At 56.1% G+C, this 16,575-nt stretch overlaps 7 protein-coding genes across 7 annotated transcripts in view; 4 read left to right on the top strand and 3 right to left on the bottom strand.

Annotated features, from left to right (window-relative positions):
• The window catches only part of BCV69DRAFT_284846 (hypothetical protein), a 2,865-nt gene extending 1,452 nt beyond the window's left edge, over positions 1-1,413 (top strand). The window contains exons 3-4 of the mRNA XM_025493189.1: positions 36-935; positions 1,009-1,413. Coding sequence (XP_025346028.1) covers positions 36-935; positions 1,009-1,321 — 1,213 coding nt within the window. The 3' untranslated portion in view covers positions 1,322-1,413. The remainder of the gene's footprint in view (positions 1-35; positions 936-1,008) is intronic.
• Positions 1,414-1,536: 123 nt separating this feature from the next.
• On the top strand, positions 1,537-5,744 carry BCV69DRAFT_284845 (hypothetical protein). The gene has a single exon (XM_025493188.1). It carries the CDS (start codon positions 1,599-1,601, stop codon positions 5,376-5,378), a length of 3,780 nt encoding a protein of 1,259 aa, XP_025346027.1. The 5' UTR covers positions 1,537-1,598; the 3' UTR covers positions 5,379-5,744.
• BCV69DRAFT_284844 (hypothetical protein) lies at positions 5,495-8,439 on the bottom strand. Its single transcript, XM_025493187.1, has 5 exons — positions 7,998-8,439; positions 7,099-7,840; positions 6,408-7,028; positions 5,831-6,325; positions 5,495-5,744 (listed from the first exon to the last, which is right to left on the bottom strand). Exons 1-5 carry the CDS (start codon positions 8,084-8,086, stop codon positions 5,697-5,699), a joined length of 1,995 nt encoding a protein of 664 aa, XP_025346026.1. The 5' UTR covers positions 8,087-8,439; the 3' UTR covers positions 5,495-5,696.
• Positions 8,440-9,499: 1,060 nt separating this feature from the next.
• On the top strand, positions 9,500-10,848 carry BCV69DRAFT_301018 (hypothetical protein; the record flags this gene model as incomplete). The annotated part of the gene is made up of 4 exons (XM_025494516.1): positions 9,500-9,685; positions 9,777-10,009; positions 10,089-10,608; positions 10,699-10,848. The coding sequence occupies 4 exons, from the start codon at positions 9,500-9,502 to the stop codon at positions 10,846-10,848; spliced, it is 1,089 nt and encodes a 362-aa protein (XP_025346025.1).
• A 4-nt stretch (positions 10,849-10,852) lies between these two features.
• On the bottom strand, positions 10,853-12,087 carry BCV69DRAFT_284842 (hypothetical protein). The gene is made up of 6 exons (XM_025493186.1): positions 12,014-12,087; positions 11,860-11,906; positions 11,661-11,743; positions 11,462-11,478; positions 11,348-11,381; positions 10,853-11,264 (listed from the first exon to the last, which is right to left on the bottom strand). The coding sequence occupies exons 1-6, from the start codon at positions 12,071-12,073 to the stop codon at positions 11,260-11,262; spliced, it is 246 nt and encodes an 81-aa protein (XP_025346024.1). The 5' UTR covers positions 12,074-12,087; the 3' UTR covers positions 10,853-11,259.
• Positions 12,088-12,975: 888 nt separating this feature from the next.
• Positions 12,976-14,995, top strand: BCV69DRAFT_278722 (nucleoside phosphatase GDA1/CD39; the record flags this gene model as incomplete). Its single annotated transcript, XM_025491214.1, has 5 exons — positions 12,976-13,287; positions 13,375-13,464; positions 13,549-14,023; positions 14,104-14,422; positions 14,506-14,995. The coding sequence occupies 5 exons, from the start codon at positions 12,976-12,978 to the stop codon at positions 14,993-14,995; spliced, it is 1,686 nt and encodes a 561-aa protein (XP_025346023.1).
• Positions 14,996-15,154: 159 nt separating this feature from the next.
• BCV69DRAFT_301015 (hypothetical protein) lies at positions 15,155-16,483 on the bottom strand (the record flags this gene model as incomplete). Its single annotated transcript, XM_025494515.1, has 5 exons — positions 15,155-15,285; positions 15,382-15,589; positions 15,684-15,748; positions 15,824-16,106; positions 16,208-16,483. 5 exons carry the CDS (start codon positions 16,481-16,483, stop codon positions 15,155-15,157), a joined length of 963 nt encoding a protein of 320 aa, XP_025346022.1.
• Between the last annotated feature and the right edge of the window lie 92 nt (positions 16,484-16,575).

Genomic DNA, 16,575 nt, shown 5'->3' with positions numbered 1-16,575 from the left:
CCCCCCCACCCTCCCCTCGTTCACTCCCTGCGCAGGCTCTTTGCATTCCTGTCTCTCGTCTTCGGCACACTGTTACCCCTCATGTCACTCGCCTCTCCTCGGCCGAGCGACTCGACCACACTCAAGGCTCGCCTTCGAGTCATCCTCCTCTCTATATTACCATCGTATCCTTCGGAGACGTCTGCAAATGACTCAGACTCTCTTCGAGGCAAAGGCCTATCTCTCAGGACTTTCTGGACCCTGGCATCTTTGACATATGCCCTCCTTATGTCTCTGACATTCTTCGTCTCGACGCCAGACCAAGCCATACTCTTGGTGGGCGCAGTAGGCATCTCCTGGGCTATCGCCAGCTGGGTTCCCTATGCGCTCGTCATGGCCTTTGTTAAGGATGCCGAAGAGGGCAACAGCCGCTATGAATTCGAAGGTGACTTCTACTCCCCTGGTCGCACTCGGGAGAGAAGGCGGAGCCGAAGAGAGTCGGCAAGCTTCCTTCGCTCACCCGTAGAGACTGTTGAGCCAGAGGTGGAAGGTCCACAGGTGGAGGGCAGTCCAGCTCGAAAGCAGCTGGTGGAGGCCTTGGGCGAGTGTGGAAAGCCTCTCTGGGGTGGTAATGGGGAGGCAAGTAGGCGAAGCACGAGCAATGCTTCCGGCTCGACGATCCGCAATGCAAATACATCGGCTGCATCGATGCAGCAAGATCGATCGAGACGAAGCAGTCGCCTAGGGAGCGGCTCGTACATTGCCCGCGGGGCGGACGTGGTCAGAGAGCAACCACTTGGCAGCGGTTCGGCATCCTCACCTGGCAGGGGTGAGACTGATGGTCGAAGGAGCATCTTGGAAGCTGGACAAGACGGTGGCTCTGCCGTCAATGGTGGGGGCGTTGATGGCGATGAGCCGACCAAGGGAGGGACCATCTTGGGTATACATAACGTTGCGTAAGTCATCTGACTGCGAATGCGAAAGGCGTTGAAATCGTCAACTGAACAATCCTCCTCTATCGCACCACAGCATCGTCCTTCCGCAATTCGTCGTGTCGGTCATCTCCTCGCTCATCTTCAAGCACTTTGATTCGTCCAGTCCATCCCCTGTCTCTCTGTCGATGGACATTGCCTCTTCGGAAGCTCAAGAAGGTGCTGCTCCTGGTGTGGCGTGGGTGCTACGCTTTGGTGGTCTGGCCTCCCTCGTCGCGGCATTGTTGACACGGTTTGTCCCGCTGACCAAGGCGGAGAGGAAGAATCGATATGGACCAGAGGACGAGGATGAGGAAGACTACGAGGAGGGCGACGGGACGATTGGTGAAGGGGAAGAAGGTAGAGCATAGATATCCCATGCCATTGTTCCTCTGTTCAATTACTCGCCATCATGTCATGATCTTAACGTAGGCCAGCTATTCATCGTAGACGATTTCCATGCACGCAAGGTACTGGGAAATGAGGGTGATCTGATCGCAAGGATGGAGGAGCACGTGGCGGCGGATTGGCACAGCCGAGGCGAGATTGTGGAGCCTTGGCTGCGATTCACGCTTCCGCAACGGCAGTCGGTACCGATCCACCTTTGGTCTGAGCCGGCGCAACACACACACTTCGCCCTCGTCGACGATGGTGGAGAAGAGCAGCCAGATCAACGACGACGATGCCGCAGCGGTAAAGTATGCTACGACTTCCACCTCATCCGCGTCCAAGACTGCCCCTCGCATTCCACCTCGGCCAAGCTCATCGGCAGGTGCGAGAGGAGCAGAGGACGAGGGGGAAGGTCAAGCTGCACCTCAGGCACGAGATGACATCGCAGCCTCTTCATCTACACCTGCTGGCGATGATGACGACGGTACTCCAACTGCCACTGTCACTGCCTCGACCTCGACCTCGACCTCGACTTCGGCTCCTGCTCGCTCTGCCTTCCTGCGCTCCGCCTCGATCCCTACGCTGGACGTACGCCCACCCAAGCTTACCCCACGGTGGCTCTTTGCAGAAGGAAAGTACTGGACTGCATTCGGCATTGCTGATTCCGCACGACTCGAGGAGGCTCTGGTCAAATGGAAGGGAGAGATGGCCAAGGAGGACAGAGTGGAAGAGCCAAAGGAGGAAGCACACAAAGATAACAAGTCGAAGCCGACCCCACTGCCACTGCCAGAAGCAGATCCCACCCAGCCTCTACCCTCTTGGCGTGTGCCCGTAGGCGCAGATCGACTGTACGAAGTAGACCTTCGTCCTTCGCCACATCTGATGCATCCCGTCTTCTGGAAGGCGCCTTCCTCGCACGTACGGCGCGGATCTTGGTTCTTCGAGAGCAGCCGCATCGTACCTTGCGATCTAGAGTTGACTGCAGAGCTCACACGGCTCTACGAACAAATCAGACCATGGACCAAAGCGTACGCGGAAGAATTGCGGATATCTGCCGGCATCGGAGCAGAGGGCGAGGAGAAACTCAAGTGCCCCCTGGCCAGCCTCAAGGGTTCGTACGTCATCTTCTCTGGCAGCCACATCGCCAGAATATATCAGGAGGGAGTCAGTACAAGACTGGCAAAGACGCTGCTCACTGCTTGGGCAGGAGAGCATGGAGGTGGTACCGTCGTCATCCGAGGCTGGGATCAGGCTCAGAAGCTCATGCGAGCTAGAAGGGGAGATTTGACAAAGAAGAAGGCCAACAAGAACAGTGCCAGTCACGGCAGGTCAGTATCCATGTCGAAGAAGGCGGACTCTTCCTCGGCAGACGGCAGTGAGACACCCAAGCAACACGCCAAGGGAGACGAATCCCCGATGCCTGCTGGCAGTGCTCAGCCGCCAAACAAAGAAGGCGAAAGTGCAGAAGGGTCTCCGGCCCGCAAGCCGACGTCGACCGCGTCCACCTCCGCTCAACAAGCAGATCTCTGGTCTTCGCTGACTTCTCGACTCGGATCTTGGGGCTACTCGGGCTCTTCCTCGTCTCAGCTCACCGAGAAACAAAGGGCGGATGTTGCCGAGTCATTCAAAGAGGCTCAGGCAAGGATACAAGAGACCAGACACGAGGCAGATACAGAGTCACGTAACAAGAGCAAAGTAGACCCTTCCCCTCTGAGAGCAAACATCACTGCCGATACTGCCCGTGAAGATGCGACTGCAGACGAAGAGTCGGGTGACGAAGATGAAGAGTGGGAGAGGGAAAAGCAGCACGAGGAGGAAGACATCGAGCTCATCCTCTGCTGGCACGGCATCGGTCAGAAGTTGGCAGATGAGTGGAAGAAGCTGGAATTCTCCATTTCCGTCATCGGCTTCCAGTCGCTTGTTCGCTCTCGCGCCAAGACTGCAGCGCCCATCCATATCGGAGGACCAGGTTTCGCGGGTCTCGCCAAGGGAAAGAGACTTGTCTTCTTGCCCATCAATTGGCGGGCAACGCTCAACGACTTCCAGCCCACAAAGGAGAAAGAGGACGACGACATCGATGATGACGAGCATCTCAACAATCAGGTCGGACTAGATGACATCTTCGGCACCAACGACTCTATCCCTCTGGCAAGACAAGTGACCAAAAACCTGCTCTTAGACATCCCTCTCTTCCTCAGCCATCATCGTCATGAGGTTTTGCGACGTTGTGTCGCTGAAACCAATCGAGCCTACGCCCTCTACTGCCAACGTAATCCTTCCTTTGTCTCACGGGCTAAAGAGAAGGGCTCTCAGCCGAAAGTGTCCATGATCTGCCACTCCTTGGGGGCGGCACTTGCCATCGATATACTCTCTGCTCAACCTACCCGGGTGGAACCATATCTCTCTGCAAAGGAGATGCTTGCCTCACCTCACTTGGCGTACAATACTCGCTCACTCTACCTCGTAGGCTCTCCTGCCGCCCTCTTCTACTACCTGCAGTCTCGACAGCTCATTGCGCGCAAAGGTCGAGAGCTGACCAAGGGTGCTCGCAAGGACGAGGCTCTGGATCGACCCGATGGAGGGCAGTGGGGCTGCTTAAGCGCAGACAGGGTGTGGAATATCTTTAACTCCACTGATCCAATCGGGACCTGCCTGAACGGATGCGTCGATGCCAAGTACGCAAGTAAGATGCCGGCTCTGGCGACGGACAAGGTGGTCAATGGTCTCCTCTCGACGTTGCCCGGCTCCTCTCCAGATGTGTATAGGAAGACACCGGCCACTGCTGCTACCACAAACGAAGGCCTCACGCCTTCGAGCTCGTCAAGTGGCTTGAATGGTAAAGAAAGTGGCGTCAAGTCGAAGGGAGCTGGCACGCCCTCAGCAAATGCCAATGGTCCTGCGGCATCAGCCCGTAGCTTCCTGGACACCTGGTCGAAGCGTCTCCCTGGTCCTGCTACGTCCTCTCCCTCGCGCCAGGCGAGCGATCACGAAGGTGGTGACACTGACGACATCACATCAGACGATGATGACGCAGCGACAGGCTCAGCGCGACGCACTCTGAAAAAGAAGAGCGCGCGTAGCTCAAGGGCGTCGACTGGGCGAAGGAAGAGTGGCGAGACGGACCCCTGGGCAGTGAAGTGGAGCAAGAAGCAGGAGGCGAATAAGGCGGCGGCCAGGACTTTGCAGGAGCAAGAGCGGGGGCGAGAAGAGAAGGGAAGTGGAGAAGGATTGAGCAAGAAGGATGATGGCGCTGCTCAGGGCAAGGGTGAGGAAGGCGATGACGTTCTCCCCAAGAATACCGACGAGGAAGACCATGACTACCCGCCTACTCTTTCAGCTGACTCTGCGGACGCCAGAAAGCGTACTACCGACGGCAGTGCTGATGACGAAGCAGCGCGTGAAGGAGCTGAGATGACAGAGGCCGATGCAGCTGCCTCTGCTCGAGCCTCAACGGACGGTACATCTGACAGTCTAGCCCAACAAGCGACGGCCGCCCTTGCTGCTGCCATCACTGGTGCGACTTCATCCTCTTCAGCGCCAACGGGCACCGAGAGTCAAGAAGCTGCGGAAGAAGCAGGCAAGACGGTGAGCCAATCCGCTGCTGCTGCCGAAAAGGGTGAAGACGCAACGGCTCTAGAGGGTCAAAGCGAAAGTGCTGCTTCGTCGGCAGAGGACAAGCCCGCGAGCAAAAGCAGCGACTCCCGCTCGCATACAAGGGCCACCTCTCGCTTCCTCGCCCTCAATCCCCTCGGTCGCATAGACTATGTTCTCCCGCGCGTCGCCGGCTCCTTCGACTTCGTCCTCTCTCCCGCAGGTCAGCTCCTCGAGTATCTCGGCATGCTGCAGGCTCACGCCGCTTATTGGTCCAATGAAAGTTTTGCGGACTTGGTATTGGCGAGCTCGGCGGCTGTGCTGGAGACGGAGGGAGGAAGTGAGGGTAGGGCTGCGGGTGAAGAAAGAAAGGAAGATGAGGGAGAGGAAAGGTGGAGGCGGGTCAGAAGACGGATGTTCGGTGAGCAGGATGTACCTACTTTATAGATGGACGGGGACCTGGCATGCGTCGCTTCGTCTCCTTTACAGATGACCGCAATTCCACGGCTTTCCTCTGTGATCTCTGCTAGAGTCATCGTTTCTTGCGTTCAGCAAACATCACAGCAGAGCACAGTTATGAGCGAGCAAAGAACGTGCTAATTACAAGGATAGGGTGACGATGGAGCAGACAGAGCACTTTAGCAACAGGGCTTGTCAGGGTGTGTCGCCCACCAGGGGCGCGGACACGGGATATCAATGATGGTGTGCTTTGGTTTGACAAGGGTGCGATGATCTGATGGGACTGGAGACTAGATCGCCCGGTGACTAGGACATGACCATCGAGCTGTCTGCTTCGTGTGAGCCAGCGAAGAGCTGAGCAAAAGTGGAGCGCAGAGGAAGTCAATACAATCGTCAGCGGAACATGTACCTTTCGCTGTTGACTGTCGGGGATCACTCACTCCTTGGAGATATGCAGCATAGTCGTAGAGCTTGCCCTCCTCCGCCTGCCCACCGTCATGACCATTACCGTTCTGCGAAGGGATGCCAAACTCCCTCCTCGACTCTTCGTCCAGCAAAGGCATCTCTGCTTTGAAGTGCTCAATGGAAGAGGCGGGCAGGAGCGCCATGCGCAAGTCTAGCTCGGTGAGATAAGGCTTATCTGCAGCCAGTCCTTGGAAAGCCTCGAGCAGCTGGTCTGGACTGGTAGTGTCCTCTGTGATCTCGCGCAGGAAGCTCAAGAAGGCTTCGTAGGAAATCTCGCCGAATTCATCTTCGAGCTGATGGTGGATCTGCTCTACGTCTTCATCGGTGTATACCATCCCCAGGGAGGCCATCGCTGCGCTCAGCTCCGAAAGAGTCAGTGCGTTTGTACAATCTTTGTCAAAGTACCTGTAGGTGGCCTCAAATTCTTCCAGCTGAGCGGGCGTGAGGTTTGTGTGTTGCCGCGAGATGATCTATCAATGACGTCGAGGTGGCGTACCAAGTCAGCGCACAGTGACCTGCAACACATCTCGCATCATCACATCGTTCTCTCACCTGGTTGTCAATGAAGGTCCCTTTGCTGATTACAGCTTTCTTAACGAGCTCGAGCTCGAACTTCAGATCTTCCAGATTGAAGATGGTATGGTCGTTCTCTTCCACGTTGGCTTCGATGCAAAGCCTGTCCAGCTCCTCGATCTCGCCCACCTTTCCACCCACAATCTCGACCTTTGTCAACAATTCGCCTACGATGGCCCTCTGCTTCTCCAGCTCTCCCTTGAGCCGAGCAATGCCGCTCGAGATACCTCGGAGCTCCTCTTCGAACGAGTTGGCCGCGGCCGCGAAGGTGACTCTCAATGCCTCTTTGGCCTCTCGTATAGCACCGTTGATCATCCTAGTCCTTGCGACCTCATCTTCAGCAAGGGACCGCCATACCTGGTCCAAGTCGCGCTGCCTCAGGCCCTCACGAGGTTTCCATTCCCTCAGGTTGTACGTCTTGAGCTTCGTCTGAATATTCCCCAGTAGCGCAGTGAGGTCTGTCCGCTCTTGTACCCAAATGCGCTTCTGCGTCGACTTGTAGCTGTTGAATTCGGTTAAGAAGGATCGAGCAGATGCATAGCTTCCCCGAGGGCGGGAATTGCGCCAGCTCTCTTGCATAGCAGTCACTCCATCGAATAACTGGTCAATCACAAAGCGAGAACAGATCAGACTTCACCTGTTGCGTTGAAGTGCTCAAGCACCTACTCACCTTCTGCGCCCGAGCTTCGTACTCGTTCTTCATCAACCATGCGCTCTGCATCACCTCCGCAAAGGTAGCGACTCGCCGACTGACCACTTCTGCCTGCTCCATGGTGCTGAAAGCGTGGAAATACTGCGCCACGTAGGTCATCACACTCCTCTCATCGGGTTTCTTGGCATCGCAAAGATCTTCGACGTCCAGGAGTTGTGGAATGCCGAGATGCTCTTGAGCGACTTGAAAAGCCAGAGAGGTACAGGCGTGAGCATCTGTTTTGGGAAGGGTCTCGTAATTGAGCAAGTCCGGGCGATGGCGGTGGATGAGGGCGCAGAGCGCTAATCCGGATTTCCAGGAATGGGAGAAATCGTTGACCGACACGTCGTCGTAGGGAGCAGTCTTGCGTTGACACCAGAGCAGAAGACCTTCCTTGGCATTGACTCCCTCCTCGCTGATGTCCGCAATGGTAAATCGAAGGATCAGAGTCCAAACCATGCCCAAGATCAGCTTGAGGTTGCCGTCGATGATGTCTTCTGCTCCGACATTGGTGAGCACGACTCCGCGCCCTCTGATGAAATCAAGAGCTTTGTTGACATTCTCTGCCATCTGCACTCTCATGCGTGGGTTCTGGTAATAGCGACCGAGGGACGTGTCGCCCATGGTCTCCATGAGCTGAATGAGACGCACGCCGTTGGACAGGTCGGTGGACAGAGAATGCATGGGAGCGTGGCCGCCTTGTTGAAGTTTCGTGTTGAGCCTGTATCAGAGGCATCAAGAGATCGAAAGGCGGTGGGATAGTTCAGAGTACTGCGTCAGACGTTGCCGAGGCCAGAGGCGGGGACTTGGTGTCCTGGCTGAAGTGAGAGCGTTCTCTCCCCTAAATTCGGCAGATCTAGCGCTCTAGGATTACTCACCACTTTGTAAAGGTTTTGGCTTGCACCTGTTCCCATTCCCGATCCTGCTCCGGCAGCCCATACATGACGGAAGAGCGCTTGTAGGCCATGTTGTTGTGCTAGCCGCGAGAGAGGAGGTCCTGGATGGGCGTCCGTATAATACAACGCCAGTCTAGATGAAGCAGAAGATGCGTTGATATGACCTGAGAGTTTGACTGAGCAAATATGCGCTGGCCGTCGAGGATGACAGTGGGTATATGCAGCAGCGTGTAGCACAATACGAAGGAGCAACCTCCTAAGTCCTAGTGCTGAAGGGGAGAAGCACAGGGAATGTCTCTTGCTGCGCCTCGGTGGTACGTATAGCAGGACTCCAGCAGTGACTCTCGAGGGATGACGATTCCGACTCTATAGTGCCTAGCAGGATGTGGTACGATGTAGAGGTGATGAATGGCGACGATGATTGTGATTCAACGGAAGGAAGCGAGGTCCATCCATCGTTAGGTACAAGGCCCTGTGTCACTCTCGATTTCACTCTCCGCCCCTCCGCTCCACTCGGCAAATTGGCCTCGATGCGCACCGCATCTCAATCAACACGCCGGCGCGGGAGACCAACACCATCGCAACACAGGCAGAGCGGTAGAGAGACGATGGCGTGGGAGACTGCGTATCGTTGTCAGGAGAAGAACAGGCACGTGCTGTGTGAAATTGAGAGCCATTGAGCAACGCACAGGCATACGTGAGACTATGACGCGGTCCACTTGTGCTGCTTGTACGTCCGAATTTGGGGGGCTCAGCCAGGCTGATACCTTAGACCGGCCTTTTGCATCGAGCATCGTGTACTACGAACAGCGATCTCCACTGTTGCATACTTTCAGCTTTCCCGAGATCATCGACACCTTTCCGAGCTTCTGTAACGCTAGTGCACGCATGCTCTCCGTATGCAGACCCCCGTTGCCTCTGACTCTGAACAACGACTGTCGGTCACCTGTGCCACGTCGCTTTGCCTGCAGTGCTCTTGCCTCACCTTTGCGTATTATCACCTCCGCGGACCACTACTGTCCACCAAAAGCTTCTGCAACCCTGATTGAAGCAAACGTACAGCTTCCTATCCATCAGCGCCTCAAGCTGATCGATGGTTCATTCAATTCTACACACTCGGCCCGTGGAGATACAACCGGCCCCTGATAGACTTGCCACCGGGCGTGCTACCACAAGTCTTTGTCAATGCTTGCTCCGGGACGGTACTTCGACTACACCATGACGTCTCAAGTACCGATGATTCCGCAACTGTGGTCCAGATGGCCATGGCTGCACTCAAAGAATCCACGTGAGCCAGCATCCGAGCGGATCCGAAACGCGTCTTTGAGCGGATAGCATACGGCCGATATAGCATCCGAGGAGGCGGAAGCAGCTTCGCGTTGCACAGGGCAGCTGGAAGGAAGTACAAAAAGGCCCCCAAGACAGGCCTTTCAACAGGTCAGGAATGCCAACAATCCCCAGAGGTTCATTGTTCTACAGACAAGATGAGCACTTCTAGTGAAGAAGACTCATTGACGGCCACGGCGCCTAGACTCTATCGACTGCAGAACCTAGAGTTGGCCAGCGTCTTCATCCACCGCATGAGCACTGCCCAAGCGCCACTAGGGGCTCTCTCTTTGGCCGCTACCCTGACTTCCTGTCATTTCAGAGAGGTCTTAGACGACTCCGAGGTAGGTCTATAGCAAGGACCTATCAAGACCTGTGATATACACAGTCAGTGCCGGTAAGCTCACTCATCCTGCTGCGTGTCTTACCATTCAGGTGAAATCACTTCTTCAAGAGGACGAGGTACGGGTCTCGCACATGTCACATATCACAAACTGTCTACGAAGGGAAGGTAAGAAGGCTCCAGACGGCAGCAGTGCAGCGCTATCTGCCGCTATGAGGCTGCGAGCTGGCGCAGCGGGGTGCTACGGCAAGACAAAGTCACACTGGCTTGACTTTGCACAGGACATGCTGGCTGATTTGAGGTACAGTGACGTGCTGCAGTACTCGTGAGTCACCTTTCATCAGCGATAGCACAGACCTCACTTATCTCTGACGCTCGCCTTTGGGTTCGATGGTCACTGGCAGGAAGTATGACGAGCCCTGGGACGAAGCATGGGGTGTCTTCATGGCAGAGACGTATCCCCTCTCCACACCACAACCAGACTACGGCTTCGGTCTCCGCTCTCAACCACCCTGCTCTGTCAATGGACCCAATGGGCAGTCCACCCCTCCCGCACTGAGTCAAGAGTCTCTCTGGCCACTCAAGCTACAGCTCACCACTCCACCGTGCCCCTCACCAGACCTCCCAGAGATCATCTACCCCTGCCTCATCGTCCAAGTAGGATCTCAAGTCGATCCTCTCTTCTTCACCCAGAACCACGCTGCGGGCGCGGCCGTCAAGGCACTATCGATGATCGAAAGCCTCGAGGGGTGCTACCGAAAGACAGTCAAGAAAGAGAAGGAGGATGAGGAGGAGACTCACCGTGGCCCTTTGCCTGTCCTGGCCATTTGCACCCAAGGCGCAATGTGGGAATTCTCCATCGCTTTCCGTCTGCATGAGAAGGAAAGCAGTCCCTCCAATGGCAAACATCCAATGCCTGGTGTGGTGAGTACCAGGGAAGACCTCGACGCTCGAAGATCCCGTCATATCATCTCACTCCATCACCTCCCCATCTTGCTCTCCTCTCTCCTCCAGCACCTCGTACGCATCTGGAATGGCAACGTCGATGAAGCCTCCGGTCTTTACCAAGCGCAATTTCTTCTGCAGCGCACCTTGCTCTGGATCAAGACCGTCTATCGACCAAGGATCGAAGCGATGCTCAATGCCATTCGACAGACGTTGTAGACTCTCGCTCGCCGTATCCTGCAGTGGGGATGGAGAGGAAGAGGTTCGAGCTAGCTGAACGCTCTACGTCCCCAGAGGTCTGCAGCTGTGTTTAGGCGCACCAGCTGCGATGTGATCTTCCACGCAGAGGCATCTGGACCATGCCGTTCGATCCTGATTCTTCACAACTTCCCACTCTCTGCTCGATGACACCTCCATTGTCTGCGTCATTTCATGCCACCTTAATGTCAATCTGTCAGTATTGGTGTATGTCTATCCTCACCACTGTGTTCCCTCCCTGTAATGAGAAGCCGTTCTCCAGTCGTCACTCTAGCACTGCAGCATGGGGGTAAGGGTAATGAATTCACCTGATCCAGAGGCATTGTCGATGAACGAGGTGGGGGAGGACAAGGAGATTGTTGTGCGACTTGCTTAGACTGTAGACGCGGAAGAGCAACAAGATCGTCAGGGGCTGCGCCTTGAGCGAGCAGGGGATATTCTTGCCGAGCCGAACACTCACGCCTGTCACGCTTGTACTTCTTGTCGAACTCTTGCTGTGACGATCAGAATACATGCAGGTGGGTAGGTCAGTATGAGACATTTCCAAGTCGATGTAGGCACTATTCTGACTCACGTTGACAGACATCAGCTCTATGAGCAGAGCAAGCACAGGAGGAAGAAGGAGAGGATGAGACAATCGGTCAGTACTGCTCTTCTCAACCCGGTAACCTCCTCCGCGCTCCGCATATCGCCGCCCCTCGTCGTCCAGGATCTCCTATGCCTCGCCGCCCTTCCTCTGATCCTTTCGAGCTCTGAGCCAAGCGCCCACTCACTGGTCTGAGTTCCGGGCTCGACATTGTTCCAGGGAGTCGGGTTGTTCTTTCGGTCCCAGACGACCGAGGGTCCTCGAGCCAGGCTGTGAAACGGGCGAGCGGGGGAAGGACAGAGCAAGGTGAGTTTCTGTCCTGAGTTTGACCGGACTGACTGCCGGAGCTGACAAGCGTCCCGCCTAAAGGCATTCTGACTGCTTACTAGGTGAGGTACCAAGTAGATCCGCACACGGCGAGACCGGTGATGACCTGTTGGAAAACAGAGGGGAAAGATTCGGATACGTTGTCAGTCTTGGCGGGCGCTTGACGTTTGCGCTATCTCGGGGCTGCCTGTGGCGAGGTTCGAGGGAACGCACATAGATGGGAAGAACCTCTGGCGAGTACCAGTTCTTCATGATGGCGCGAAAGCGAGACATGATGGGCGATGCAAAGGAGGGCGTTGTGGGTGAGGAAGCCAACTGATGGGAAGATGGTCAATATCCACTACCCTTGAATCTCGGCGCAACCGGAGGGGCCCAGTCAGTCTCCCGCTCCGCTCCGCTTCTCCTCGCTCACCCGCCTTCCCGTGCGGCGCGCACAAACAGCATTCATCCACGCCACGCGGGAAAGAGAGTTGGGCCGCGGCACGGCCCCCGCATCAGGCAGTCGTGACAGCCGGGCCTCTGTTACTTTTGAGAATAACAGAAACATCAGACGACGACGAGGAGCAGCAGCCAAGGAATATTACCATCCTGCCTTTGCCAGTCAGATTCATCATCAGCTGCGGATCACTAGCACACATCGACATCGTCCTCCTCCCTCTCATGACCCCCAGAAGCACTTAGACTCTTCCTGCCTACATCGCCTTGCTGGACCCACATACCTCTCGATGCACAAGCGCAGGTCATCGCAGCCCTTTGAAGAGTACCACGCCAACGCCTACACCAACGGCCACGACCACGACGGCGCGGCAAGCTACGGCGGCTCTGAATATCAGCCCCCTCTTCCTCCTTCCTCGTCTTCAAATCTCCCCTACCGACGCTCCTCAGGCTCGGGCAATTCACCTACCCGCTCGCGACGCTCTTCCAAGCAGTACGGTAGAGGAAGGGCATCGAGCTCTGCAATTGGGATCGACTTTGACCTAGACACCGACGACGACGCATTCGACGACTACGGACACGCCCAATCTCACGCCCAGCAAGGCATCTACCCTCCATCTCTGACCTCCAGCCGCCAGCCACAGGCTCCGTACGCCACGATGCCTTCTCCTTCCTCGTCCTCCTCTCATGTCCTTCCCTTTTCACTCTCCCGGCCGGGACGTTCGCGCGTCTCTCTCACGATGCTCCTCCTTCTTGCTTTCCTCTCTGCAGTCTTCCTCTTCTCCCTCTTCCCCGCTTCACGCGACAGAGGCAAAGCCGCTGTAGATTCCATAGGCGGATACGCGGATCATGTATGGCAAGAGTGGAAGCCGGCCGGCATCCCAGGAGTAGGAAAGAGTGGAGCAAACAGAATAAGGGAGAGGCCAGCATTGCATGAGGATCCCAAGAAGACGACGAGGTGTACGACGAGCTTCGATGGAAAGAGGAACGTGGTGCAGTATGCCATTATGATTGATGCTGGGAGCACCGGAAGCAGGGTACATGTATACAAGGTGAGCTCTGCGTAGTCGTGCAGCAGGCGTGAAAGTCGTGTAAGCCCAACTGACAGCGATTATCCCCCTTATCCTCTTCCCGGCTAGTTCAACTATTGCGATGCCCTTCCAGAGCTTGAAGATGAGGTCTTCGAGATGCTCAGACCAGGCTTGTCCAGCTTCAGGGGTGACCCAAAGGTGAGGAGAGCACGGCGGAGAAGCTGCACCCCAGAGTCATATTGACATTCTCACCATTCTCTTCTTCCCATCGTTGCTCGGCAGGCCGCTGCCGACTCGCTACGTCCTCTGCTGAAGACTTCACTCACAGCAATCCCCAAATCCCTGCAGTCTTGCACCCCCATCGCAGTCAAAGCCACCGCAGGTCTACGGCTGCTGGGCGCAACCGACTCCAAGGCCATCCTTCACGCTGTGCGCAAGATGCTCAAGGACGAATACCCCTTCCAACTTGCCGATGGAAAGACGGGCGTGGCCGAGGTAACGCATGGAGCCAATGACGATGAAGGCCGTGCGGTGGAGATCATGGAGGGCAAGGACGAGGGCGTATTTGCCTGGATCACCGTCAACTATTTGCTGGGCCTGATCGGACCACCGCTGCCTGGAGAGAATGGCTCAAAGAGGAGACGAACGGCTGCAGTGATGGATCTTGGTGGAGCCAGTACGCAGATTGTCTTTGAGCCCGATATGCAGACCGGAAGCCAGGGCATGCATCCTGGAGAACACGTCTACGAGCTGCGAGGTGAGTGTGTGCGGCTGTCGACTGTGGGCACGTGTCTCGTTGCTGATACTGTTTCTCTCTCCGCAATGCCTCTCTGACAGACTTTGGAGGTCGGGACTACACCCTCTACCAAAACTCCTACCTGGGCTACGGTCTGATGCAAGCCCGGAAATCCATCAACTCCCTCACCGCCTATGCCTACTCTTACTCGCACCCAGATGTGGTGCGTACAGGCCAGCTCTCCTCTTCGCCCAATGAGATGGAGATCCCATCTCCTTGCTTTGCGATGGGCAAGGACAAGATGACGCCCATTGCCAAAATTGGGGCAAAGGATGAGGAGATCCAGGCAAAGTTCAAGGGAACCACCGGAGGGTTCAAGGCGTGCAAGAGGTTGGTCGAGGTGATGATGGACAAAGATGCGTGAGTGGAGGGACGGCGTAGCGAGCAGTCGACTGTGCTTTCATTTGAACAAGACTGACGTGTCCTTCTCTCCTTCCTCACAGCGTATGCGCCCAGTCGCCATGCTCCTTTGCAGGCGTCTACCAGCCCTCGCTCATGTCCACCTTCCGCTCCGGAGCACCCATCGTCGCCCTCTCCTACTTCTACGACCGTCTAGCACCTCTAGGCTTCTCCTCTTCGGATGGACATTCTCTTCTCCCACCGGGATTTACCCTCCCGCAATTGGCTGCACTGGCAGAAGACGTTTGTCGTTCCCCCTCAACCTGGCCTGCCCGCTTCCCCCTCGACAAGTATCCCGAAGCACTCAAGGAGCTCTCTGATCGACCAGATACCTGTCTGGACTTGACCTATCTGCACTCCTTGCTCAGTCTTGGGTATGAGCTAGAGGATAAGGATGGGATGGGCCGACCGGGAGATCGGGACTTGAGGGTGAGGATTGAGAAGAAGCTTGCGGGCACCGAGCTTGGTTGGGCGTTGGGAGCGGCCGTGGGTATGGTGGGTGAGGTGGAAGGATGTCGACGGAGGGGCCTGTAGTGCCCTGCTGGCCGAGTGACACAAGGAAGTCTCTCAGGGCATGCCTCTCAGCAAGGGAGGATTCGTCGTTGTAAAGGTGTTGATCACGTTCGTGTTATATAAATCCATATTCTCTAGCAGTCGAGGATCTCTAGGTCATCGTCGTCTGTCCAACAAATCTTAACCAGCATTGAGAGTCCACTTGAAGAGTCGAACCAGCGTTCTCGTAACAGTGGCACTTGAGCTGATCTCGCTGCTCTGCTCCCCACTCGCACCCTTGCCGGGCTTGGTAGGAGGGAGGGTCCAGTAACCTATAGAATCACCAGGGATCAAGCGTCAGCTCTCCCGCCTCCCGTCTCCCGTGTCGCCTCCTCTCTCTCTCTCTTTCCACTTGCATCTCCACTCACGTTGCACAGTCAATACCGCCACCAATCCATCAATTTCAATCTCATGATTGATCCCATCACTCCCCCTCGGAAGCATTCCCTCGATCCACTGGACGTCTGCCTTCCATAGTCGCGAGCCGAACTTACCCCCCTCCAGGGCGGCACGAACAAGTTGGTCCCGACCAGAGTCGTACCCATTGGGTGTGATGGTGTGGTGGTGTTGTAGGTTCTGTGGGTGGGGCGGGTTGAGATGAGAGATGAGAGGAGAGGAGAGGGGGGAGCGTGAGGAGGGCAAAATCGAAATGGAAGATGTAGTGACGTACCTTTTCCGTCGAGACGGCGAGGAACCAAGCGCCGGTATTGGCTTCGGAGCCATTCTGTTTCCAAGCTGTGTGGAATCGGGGAGAGAGAATGCATGAGTAGGGGTCCTGGTCTATCTACCCTCTATTGATGCTCGACTCACCTCTGAAGTGATTCCCCCCCTCCCAGCTCTCCCAGCATGCTCCCACCCACCTCCCCGGTGCACCAAACCCGCTCGTACTCCTATACTCGTACATCTCCTCTACCCAACCTCTTCCATCACCCAAATTAGCTCGCTGTAATTCTCCAATGTGCAAATCGAGACATTCAAAGGAAAAACCAATGGAGCGAACATAGTCCCGTAGACCGACGTCGGTGAGGATGTATGGGTCGGAGTGGGAGGAGAGGATCACGTTGAGTGGTTCGCGAAGGCCGTTATTGACCAGCTGAGGTGAGGTAAGGGATGGAGTAGTGCGGTGAGAATGAATCCATCACGGACGAGGTACGGCGCTCAGCTTTGTTCACTCCTCGTTGATACGATACTGACATCGAGCATGCTGCCACCTCCCTCGCCCGGATCCCTCCACGGCATCCCGCGCTTTCGCTCCCTACGTCCAGCAGCATCGTCAGCGATCCTCGCCTGTCGTCCAGCCCTCTTCTCAGGCTCCAGATCTTCTACTGATCTGACCATGTGGTATTCTCCCCCAGCTGAATCCCTTCTCCCATCTTGCTTAGCTAGAGGTGAAGCGAGTGCCAGGAGTGGCAGGATGGAGAGGACAATTGCAAAGGCGAGGGCGGAGAGGGCGCGTATCCGTCCGTGCATGGCGACGCTGGAGAGAGAGAGAGAGAGAGTAGAAGAATGGAGACGAGGCGAGGATCAGCGCGGCCAAGATCGACGGCAGAGGGGAGGCCGGA

The sequence above is a fragment of the Pseudomicrostroma glucosiphilum genome (genome assembly GCF_003144135.1).
Source record: "Pseudomicrostroma glucosiphilum strain MCA 4718 unplaced genomic scaffold BCV69scaffold_14, whole genome shotgun sequence".
In the NCBI taxonomy this organism is placed as follows: Eukaryota; Fungi; Basidiomycota; class Exobasidiomycetes; order Microstromatales; family Microstromataceae; genus Microstroma; species Microstroma glucosiphilum.
The sequence above is the reverse complement of the archived record's forward strand: the minus strand, read 5'-3'. Positions and strand labels throughout refer to the sequence as shown.

Excerpts from the sequence above, each read along its gene's own strand:
- BCV69DRAFT_284842 (XM_025493186.1), bottom strand. The coding sequence starts at position 12,073 with ATGTCTCGCTTTCGCGCCATCATGAAGAACTGGTACTCGCCAGAGGTT. Across the intron at positions 11,907-12,013 it reads CAGAGGTTCTTCCCATCTAT|GTCATCACCGGTCTCGCCGT; the intron begins GTGCGTTCCCTC and ends GTTTTCCAACAG. Across the intron at positions 11,744-11,859 it reads TCTACTTGGTACCTCACCTA|CCTGGCTCGAGGACCCTCGG; the intron begins GTAAGCAGTCAG and ends CCCGTTTCACAG.
- BCV69DRAFT_284844 (XM_025493187.1), bottom strand. The coding sequence starts at position 8,086 with ATGGCCTACAAGCGCTCTTCCGTCATGTATGGGCTGCCGGAGCAGGAT. Across the intron at positions 7,029-7,098 it reads ACGAAGCTCGGGCGCAGAAG|TTATTCGATGGAGTGACTGC; the intron begins GTGAGTAGGTGC and ends GTGATTGACCAG. Across the intron at positions 5,745-5,830 it reads ATGCTGCATATCTCCAAGGA|CTCTTCGCTGGCTCACACGA; the intron begins GTGAGTGATCCC and ends ACTTTTGCTCAG.
- BCV69DRAFT_284845 (XM_025493188.1), top strand. The coding sequence starts at position 1,599 with ATGGTGGAGAAGAGCAGCCAGATCAACGACGACGATGCCGCAGCGGTA.